The sequence below is a fragment of the Psammomys obesus genome, unplaced genomic scaffold, assembly GCF_907164565.1.
Source record: "Psammomys obesus unplaced genomic scaffold, mPsaObe1.curated_primary_1811, whole genome shotgun sequence".
Classification (NCBI taxonomy): Eukaryota; Metazoa; Chordata; class Mammalia; order Rodentia; family Muridae; genus Psammomys; species Psammomys obesus.
The window spans coordinates 655588-665225 of NW_026596406.1; the positions used below are offsets into that span (position 1 = coordinate 655588).

General features: G+C 49.4%; 1 protein-coding gene across 3 annotated transcripts in view; it reads right to left on the minus strand.

Annotated features, from left to right (window-relative positions):
* Positions 1 to 9576, minus strand: part of Tln1 (talin 1) — a 29736-nt gene extending 20160 nt beyond the window's left edge. For 2 of the 3 annotated variants that reach the window (XM_055597584.1, XM_055597581.1), the window contains exons 1-9: positions 9348 to 9576; positions 3747 to 3909; positions 3408 to 3505; positions 2976 to 3105; positions 2722 to 2874; positions 2396 to 2538; positions 2181 to 2308; positions 1454 to 1514; positions 591 to 695 (exon numbers count right to left, since the gene is read on the minus strand). In XM_055597584.1, coding sequence (XP_055453559.1) covers positions 591 to 695; positions 1454 to 1514; positions 2181 to 2308; positions 2396 to 2538; positions 2722 to 2874; positions 2976 to 3105; positions 3408 to 3505; positions 3747 to 3876 — 948 coding nt within the window. In that variant the 5' untranslated portion in view covers positions 3877 to 3909; positions 9348 to 9576. Of the gene's footprint in view, positions 1 to 590; positions 696 to 1453; positions 1515 to 2180; positions 2309 to 2395; positions 2539 to 2721; positions 2875 to 2975; positions 3106 to 3407; positions 3506 to 3746; positions 3910 to 4610; positions 4623 to 9347 lie in introns of those variants that run through there. The other variant, XM_055597583.1, reaches the window with a different exon arrangement.
* Between the last annotated feature and the right edge of the window lie 62 nt (positions 9577 to 9638).

Sequence of the window (9638 nt, forward strand, 5' to 3'; positions counted from 1 at the left end):
AGCTGCTACAAACATGGTTGAGCAAATGTCCTGGTTGTATACTTGAGCATCTTTTGGATATATACCTAGGAGTGGTAGAGCTGGATCTTGAGGTAAAGGTCAAATGTGAGGCAAATCCTCAGATCAGCGCTAGACCACAAGGGGATGGTGTTGAGGTGGAAAGGAAGGCTAACCTCCTGTGGCCTTGAGCAGGCCTAGGACAAAGCTCTACCAGGGACAACGGAATATGTTAGGGAAAGGAGGCAGAGGTGGTGATGGACAACTGACAACAGACAGGATCTTACACAGTCAAAACAAGACCAAGAATTCCCAAGATTCTTGGGAACTGATTTTCAGGTTTCAGGGAGACAGGAAAGGGCAAGAGTTAGACTTGGCGGGGAGGGATGGAGAGATGGCTCAGTGGTTAAGAACACTGTCTGCTCTTCCAAATTTCTCAGATTCAATTCCCAGCACCCACATGGCAGCTCACAACTGTCTATATCCCTAATCCTAAGGGATCTGACACCTTCACATTAATATACATAAAATAAAATAAATTATTAAAAAAAAAGTTAGACATAAGGAAGGTAACAAGAAGAGTCAGAACTCACCTTGACTAGGAAGAAGGAGACACCATAAGTCTTGAGGGAACGGGCCAGCTTCACATAGCGTACCTTGGCCTCAATTTCACTCATCTGCCCACAGTTCTTGTGTGCCTTCAAGTAGGAAATGAAGAAAAGTTGGCAATCTGGGGATAGTATTGCAATGCAGGAGTCAAGCTAGGATGTTAAGTTTAGAATATGGCAGAGTATTATGGGCACACAGGAGGGTTAGGAAGGCAAGAGTGAGAATACGAGGTGTGGCTGGCTACGGGGCAGAAGCAGCAGCACGGGAAACACGGTTAAGAACTTGCAGACATTCTGGAGATGGGACTAGGGAGTTAAGAAGCAGGAGGGTCCAGGACCATAAGAGTTCAAAAGAGATCTTTGGGGCGGAGTATTTAGAGTGAGGATAACTCTTTTTATGTGGACAAAGATTACATCTCACAGCAGTTTCGGGTGTAATAGCCCAGCGGTGCTCCTCTCTGGCTTCCACAGTGTAGGCACCATTATCCCATGTTAGAGGCAAGAAAAGTACTGAGTTGAGCCAAGCATCGTAATTCATACCTACAATCCCAATTCTCAGGAGGCTGAGGTAAGAGGATTGCTGTGAGTTTGAGACCAGCCTGGGCCTCAAAGTGAGAGCCTGTCTCAAAGAAAGAGCAAAACCCAAAAGGAAATTCCACAGCAAAACTGCTGATGAGCTGAGACTAAACTCCAAATCTTCTGCTTTCTTTGCATAAGACAGGTGGGAGAACAGCTTGGAGGGCAGAAGCGAGGTGAGCAGAGATGGAGAAGAGGTGGAGCCACTTAGCCAGGAGAATCAAGCAGCCAAGCTCCCAGGTTCCCAGACACTTTCCCCTACCCCCATTCACCTGAAAGATCTTACGTTCTCCCTTCTGCTTCACATACTCCTTGGGCAGGAAGTCCTTCAGGCTACACCAGAAAAGGGAGGGTCAGCATGTAGTGGATAGCATCGGGGGCATGTGGGCCATGAACTGTGGGCCTAGAGGTTTGAGGAAATGTCTAGGACAGTATCATCTCTGAGAAAGACTGAGGAAATTGGTCTGCACTGGCTTCTGAATAGTAGGAACTCGGCGTGAGCTCCTGAGTGATCTTGCCTTGTGTGGGGACCAAGGAAACTTAAACCGGAGGCTTAGTTTTCTGAGAAAAAGAGGGAGCCAAGAAGAGAGGATGCTCCCTAGAAGTATGAGCATGCAGGCAGGAAACTAGGAAAGCCTCATAAGTCTCTGGATTTTGAGAAATACCAGTGAATGAGATCTGGGAAACCTTTTAATCTAATGTTCCCCACAAGGAAAATGCTGTCCTATTTTATTTTGGCTAATATAGCAAATTCTTCAGAGAATCTAAAACAAACAAACAAGTTACAGGGGAAAGGGCAGAGATACTGAACATTCACACTGATGGGGCCAGTGAGGAGACAGAGGATGATGGTGGATGAAGGGTGATGACCTGTGGTGTCAAATCCTCAGACCTTGGAAGAGGAAATAGAGAAGGCCACTTGGGGTGCAGACAGGTTATTTGGGTCACAATGGTAGGAGGTCCCAAGCCATGACAGGGTATGGGAAGTGGGTCACTTACTCAAGGAAGCCAGCTTTGTGCTTCTGCTCATTGTGAGGTCCAAACTGGATCTGGCATTGGAAGCCTGCAAATTCACAGGCCTTGTCAAAGGAGACAGGGTGGGAGCCATTCAGAATGTCATCTCGTGCCTGAAGAACACAGAAGGGGCAAATGCATGGGTGTGGGGCTATCCCTGTTAGCTATGCCACCCACCCCACTGCCAAGCCTACCCATACCTGCACATAAAGGAGGTTCAGCTGCACAGGGTCCCGGGAGTCCACATTCTGGTCTGAGTAGAAGAATTTTCTCCGAAGCAGCAGTGTCTCATGCTCTTCTACTCCCTGTTCCCTCAGTGTCCGCCCATGGTCCAGCCAGTTCACTGGAACATAGAGAGCACCCTTCGCGCCAGCCCCACAGCTCCCTCTGCCTAGTGTCTGGGTTTCCACTTCTTCACCACCTGCCTTATCTCAGGAGAATGTAAACTCCATGGTTCAGGGGACAGAGAAAGTGGACAGCTGCCCTTCCCTCCTCTGTTTCTAGGGACCCTTCTACTTCTGCCTACACTCATCATCTGTGTGCAATTTCTGCTTTAGTTTCTCCATCTTCTTTTCATCTCGCAGCAGGGTCTTGTCTTTTCTTAGGGTCCCTGTCCCCTCGTCCTTTTTTTCTTCCATCAGCTCTCGAACCAGTGAATATTCATCATGGTTGGTAATACCTAGGGGAAGGGGATGGTTTGGTTAACCCTTCAATCATAAAAGTCTTTTGACATAGTTGGAACCCCCCGGCACGGGCCTTTGCCCTAACAAGATTCCTTACCAATTCGGGCACAGATAGTCATAAGCATGTCAGTGACAGTCTTGGAGTCATCCACCATGATAGTCTTCACAGTTCCATCCAGCATCCGGATCTTCAGGGGTCTCTGTTTTTTTCTGTACTCCATGGTATCCTGTTGGAACAAGGAGAGGTGGTCGGGGCCTATTTAAATTAGTTCCCTTTATACAGCCAAGGAGAAGGAAAGTAGATTATTAAATAGCAGACTATGGAGGCTCACCCACAGTTTGGCTGCCTGTGACAGAGAACCACATGGCGCATAGGAGTGTGCTGGCCTGGCACGTGCAAAGCCCAGGGTTGGCGGAAGGAACCAGTGTAAGAGAGGAAGACAGAGGAGGGGCAGGGGCCAATATGGGCTCTGGAAAGAAGTGAGATAGCGGGTAGAAGATGAGGGTGCTTGCTGAGGAAGACACTCACCCCATTTCGGAGCATGTAGTAGTCCAAAGCTTTCCCAGCTTCTAGCCATATACCTTTCTTGGGGTCATCATCTGACAGAAATAGCCCAAAGTCGCTGGCTAAAAGAGATGGTAGATCAGTTTAGACTTATAAAAATCTCCACTGCAGCCAAACAGCTATGCCATTGCCTATTATATTATTTACTAACATGACCTTGGACTTAAAGAGGAAAAGAAGCCTTGGAACACAGGCCTGAGAGGTGAGGAGCCTTAGAACACAATGCAGACACTGCTCAAGACCAAGAGCCAAGAATAAGGATGGAGGATTCCCACACCCCACCACCTTGGTAGTCAGACTCACGAGGGCCAGCCAGGGCCTCTGGGATCCGCTCACGGATCATGCGGCAGGCATCATACACCATGGTAGATGGCTCAAACTGCATTGTCTTCACCACATTCCCAATGCTGATCTTCAGCGAAAGTGCAACCATGGTGGTGGCTTCTGCTCTTCAGCCTGGCTCTACCTGGCAGTAGCATCAGAGCATTAGAATATGTTAGAGACCCTCAGCCCCAGAGAGAGGACTTTGAAGGCACTCACCACAACAGAGAATATAAGTTGTTTTGTACTATTTAATAATTTCAAAAGGTGAAAGACTACTTATATCAAATGGACTAGTCTTGACCAGTTGAGACATCCCAGAGAGGTTAGTCTCCAGAGCATAATAGCAGGCTTGAAATGCAGTGTCACCTGAGGACACTGTCTTGCCGGCACCACTGGAATTTGTGCCTCTCTGGTTCTAAGTGCCTGGGGCCACTTGCTTCTGCTCACCTTTTTCCAGCCCCGCCTCTATCTTGTTTTTTTACTTTTCTTGGGACAGCTATTTTTTTTTTTTCTTCTTTTCTTTGTCTCCTATTCTGTCCTGGGATTCTCAGAGCGCTGCCCTGACCTATCATGTGGCCTTCCCTCTCACAGCTTTTGCCTTTTTCTCCAAAATGCAGAATCTCAGAGGCTCCTAAATCCTGGGAACAGCCTGTAGCTAGCATGTCAGGGAGACCTACTTTTGTCCCTGCTCTCTTCCAACCTGAATGGTACATGTAGGGTCTCTCAATTAGCTGTGTAGTCAAGGCGGAATTATGATTCTCTATCTAGGGACCTCTGAAATAACTTAGCCAATACTTCCTGGAGAGGAGAAAGTTTCAGGCAATCAAGACAAAGAGCCCAGACCTTTAAACTTAGCAGCTGATCCTTCTAAGTGACCAAGTCGATGTCTGTCTTACTGCTGCTCTCTTGCGCGCTCTTCATGAAGTCCTCCTCAGACTGCCCTCCACCTTAACTAGGTTCCCAGACAACGCTTTCAGCACACCCCAGCATTTGCAACACCAACTCCTTTTCCTTTACCTTTCGGCCAACACTTCACTGTGGGCTAAAGAAGTCACCATGAGCAGCAAGTGATGTAACAGGCCTAAGAGGACAGTTCTGCCCAGCAGCTGATGTGATGTGTCCCCCTTACAGTATGGGATTTGGTGTCTCTTAACCAAAAAGGAAGGGAATGTGGCCTCCCATTCTCCACTTGGCAAGGTGCTAGTCCAGGGGGTAAGCAGGACAGGGGTGGGGTAGGGTAGGGACTGGGAAACAGGTAGGCATCACAATACAGAAGGCATTTGAGAAGCAGGTAAATTAGGAAAGGGCAGAGGGTAAAGAGGTTGGGAAAGATGAAGTGGGAGAGTTCTGGGTCTTGACAAATGTAAAAAATACCAGGAGCAATGACTAGGAGAAAGTTTCTGACCATAGACACAGTCCAGGATTGCAAAAGAAGAGAAACAGTGCTTGTTCTCCATGTTTACCCAAAAGACAGGACCCTCCCAGCCTCTTCAGCCCCAGCTCTCCACCCTCTCCTTATTCGCAGGGACCCTTTCCCGGTAGTGGGACAGACCTGGCTGTGAGAGGGAGGGCTGGAGGGGCAGAGAAGCAGGAGTCCAAGGAGCCGGAGCAGGACTGAAAGGACTCCTCAGCCTCGGCTGAAGCTTCATGTATGCCCCTCCACCCCCATTTCCTCCGGACATACGGATCCCCATTTCTTCCTCTGGTAAGACCCTGATAAGAGGGTTGAGTCATGCTTGCCCTAACCTCCAGGCTGGCTCTGAGCAGCTATCCGTACAATTAATTGAGTGTGAAGGGAGTCAAGGGACTGGACACTGCGTGGGCACAGTAGTGGCACAAAGCAAGACCCTGGAACTATGAGAAGTAGCTATCCGAGAACCCTGGTCCCTTTTGGTCATGTTCTATCAACAGAAACAACACCCCGTCCATGTCCCCCTCCCAGAGAACTCCTCCTCCCTCAATACATTCCTGAGATGCATTCCAGAGGCATTGGGCAATTGGGGGTGGGGGGAGTGGAGGACAGGAGGTCAAATCCTAGCAAGGAATGGAATGCAAGTATACTAGGGCTAAGGAATTTTGGGGTACATGGAGAATGTCATCAGTTGCAGGTACCTACAAGGGCACCTACAGAAAGATAGGGCGTTACAAAAGGGGCAAAGTGAGAGAGAAAGTTGAAGACAGAGTCAGAAGGGTTGGGGGAATAACACTCAGTCTGTTACCAAATTTGGCCTCTGAGTCCTCAACCGCTAGGAGGGGGGAGGGGTTGTGGGTGAGACTGACATATCCGGCCTCAGGCTGCTGGAGGCTCAGTTAGGGCTGGACTGGGCAGCTGAAGGGCTGGACCTGACTTCCTCCAACACAGGGTCTTCATATCCATACACGCATTCTTATTCTTCACCAAGGCACCTTTGCCTATACACAGGACTTGGTCCCACAAAATTAGCTACACTGTCTCTACACAGATCGTATGTTGGTTTCACAGTCCTACAAAAGATCTATCTTCTTGCAGGTAGCACACACACACAAATTGCTTTCTCCAGTGCGCAGGTTCCCAGCATCTCCGTCCATTATGCACACGGTTTTTCCTCCATGCATTCTTTGAGGGCATGCTGTGGGAAGGCCATGGCCAAACTTTCAGTGGCTGGGAACCAAGATGAGTAAGCTCTAGACTCTGCTTTCTGAGTTGCAAGCCTTCAGGTGGGTGAATAAGCTAAATACAGAGTTACAACAGAAGGCAGGATGTGCAAAGCGCCAAAATGTGCTGCTCAGAAAAGGGGTCCCTCGAGGTCAGAGAAGCGGGACCAAAGTCTCCACGGAAGGCACCATTTGAAGTTAGCATTTAAAAACAGGAAGATAATGAAAAGTAACAATGCTGTGTCATTTATTGGCTATATGCTAATTGTGTTGTATACATAATTTCAGTTAATCCTTACAACAACCCTGCAAGGTAGGTGTAAGTATTTCCATTATTACAGATTAGGAAACCGAGGCTCAAGAACGTTAAATGCTTTTCCAAGTACTTGTCCAAATAGTAAGTTGTGAAGCCAAAATCCGAACCCAGGTCTCTCTGCCTCCAGAGCCCAAGATCGCTCCATTAGGTCAGTCGAAGATGAGTCAAAGGTAGCATCCCAGGCAGAGAGAATAGCATTAGCAAAGGTGGAGAAGCAGGAAATCGTGGAGGAACATCCAGGAAAGTGAGTAGGCAAGCTGGCTGAAACACAGGGCACCTGCAAGGGAGCAGCGGTGGGGAAGTCAGGGTTAAATGGAAGGCAGAAGCTGAGAGAGGAGGATGAGGAACTTAACTGACTGGGGGGAGCAGGAGATCAAAGAAGCTCTGAACAGGGACAACATCCCCAGAAGTAGATTTCAGGGCAACTTTGGGGCCAAATTAGGAGGAAACTGTATTAGTCCAAGAGATAATGAAGCCAGAGTTAAAAGTTGTGTAGAGAGGAAGCTGCCATGCAGAACAAAAGTAGAACTGATGTAGGAGCCTCTTCTGTCAAGTCCCAGGAACCTGAGCCCAAAGTCAGGGCTGTGACCAGGAGCCATTCACTGACTAGACGGCTTCAGTTTAAGTAATACAACCAGGAATGGGGATAGGATTAAGTTAGGGTGGGAATGTGGGGATGAAAAAGGGAAAAGGGATATGATATGACAGTATTTGTAGGTAAAGGCACACAGGTAGGGCTACTCACAACATCAGGCTACGACTGGGGATGACAGGGTGTAGAAAAGAGACAGGGAAGGTGATGGTAGGAAAGAGACACATCTGATGAGCAACTGCATCAGGTGGGGAAGGAGAATGACTCCATGGATGGTGACTAACTTGGGGGATGACAAGAGTGAGGTCAGAGGCTGGGTCAGGAGCTGAGAAGAGCTAGGGATGTGGACAGTGGCTAACTAGGCCGGTGGGAGTAGTGAGGGATACTGACAGTGTCTAAGTAATGCTGGAGTTGGGAGGGGAAGCAGCATGGGGTAGAGCCAGCAGCTGAATCAGGCTGGGTAGGGGACAGTGGCCAGTGGCAGGGTCAAGCTGGGCGTGACATGGGGGTGTGGTCAGTGGCCTGGCTGGGCGTGGGATCAGTAAGACCCAGTTTCCTCTTTGGGTGTCATTTCCTCTTTTCCGTTAGGGAGTGGGGGAAGGGGAAGGGGATCTACAACTGGACCTAGAAGTTAAAGGAGGCTCAGAGATCAGGGGGTACACATATCAAGAGCCGGCGGGGGGATTCAGCAGTTGACCAAGTGGTATGCAGGTATGAGAAAGTGACTTACAATGACGGGAAAGCTCAGGTTTGAGTGACAGAAAATGAAGTAGATGTGTGGATGAAGAGATGGGGAAAGAGGATGGGAAACGGATGGTTAAGATGAACACTAGGAAAAAGCTAAAGACCAGGAAACTATCTCTAGTATAAAGGGTGTGCAATGTAGAACCAGGAAGGGACAAAGACTGAGAGAGAGCGGTATGTGGGAATGAGGGAAGCTGTAGACTTACACTGTCAGAACTCAGCTGACAACAGTGCTTCTGTGCTCAGCCTCCCCTGAGTCACCGCCCTCCTCTTTCTAAGTCTTCCCCACTCACGACTAGACTTTGTCTGACTCCTGGGTCTCTTTCCACTTCCCACCTGCCACCTAGTAAATAAACATGGTCCAGAAATCACTGCCTCCCAGTGATGGTGGCCTCAGAAAGTCTTGGGCTTAGGCAATAGAATAAAGAAAGTGGAGTCCCAGATGTTGGCAGTTGTAGCTGAAGCCCAGGGCTCTGGCCTAAAGTTAGTTTGTAAAAGAAGACTCTGTGATTACACAGGAATAAGAGACCTCTTATATTTTACCTCTTCAACTGTAGCTGTGACCTCAACCCCTAATGTTGCCACCAATTCCAAACATTAATCCGATTGTTTTCTAATTCCCTGTACTTTGACATTCCTCCCTTTCCTAGCAGACACTCATACTAATTAGTTTTTACTGTAGGCCCAGGTCCCCCAACTTTAACCCTAAATACTGACACCCTAATCCCAAAGCTCATTTCTAATTTGCTTCCTAATTCACCTTTTCGCTCTTTATTCTTAATGCTGATCACAACAACTGCCCTTAACCCGTAAAACGAGGTTCTAAGTCAATTCCTATTGTTGATCCTTAACCCGGTCCTGTACTCTTGAGTTATGCTGGTCATTTCACAAAACACAATAATGTACTCCAGTTTCCTAACTTCTAAGGGGATTCTTGCTTTCTAAACCCGACCGCACCTAACCCCAAACTCACCCAAAGCTTTCCAAACCACATATTCACTATCGGCTAACACCAAAGCCCATCCACGCCCAGTGCCTCACTACCACCCAACTCCTCACCCTCCAAAAAAACCTAGCCCAGACAGAGAATTACCTACTCCCACGAAAGGGGCCTGCCTCTCGCAATACGGCTAGCTTAATTCCAAACCCAAACCGAAACACACTGGACGCTGACCTCCCCAACAGAACAGGACACAGGATATGCAGGAGGATAGGGGGCCCCGCCCGCCGCTTTCCGGGCCGGCCTAGCCCAGCGGCCCCACCTAGAAGCTCCGGCCCAGCCCGCCCGGCCTACCTGCGCTGCCCGGCTCTGCGCCCCGCCCGCCGGCCCGCTACCCGCTCGTTCTCCTGGTCGCTCAGGGGCTCCGGCCTCGCCCTCCCTTCGACACTGTCGTCCACTTCCGTCCTGGAAACGTCCCCCGCCCGCCAGCGGCGCCCTGGGCCCGCGCTCTATGGTCGCGGAGACTGCAGGAAGCTGCTCTGGCCGCAGCTCTCGATGCTCGGGCGCCCGCGGAGCCCGGCCGCCCCTCCCCAGCAGGAAGCGAGGGTGCGGCGCGCTGGAGAGAGCGCCCGGACGAAGCTGGCG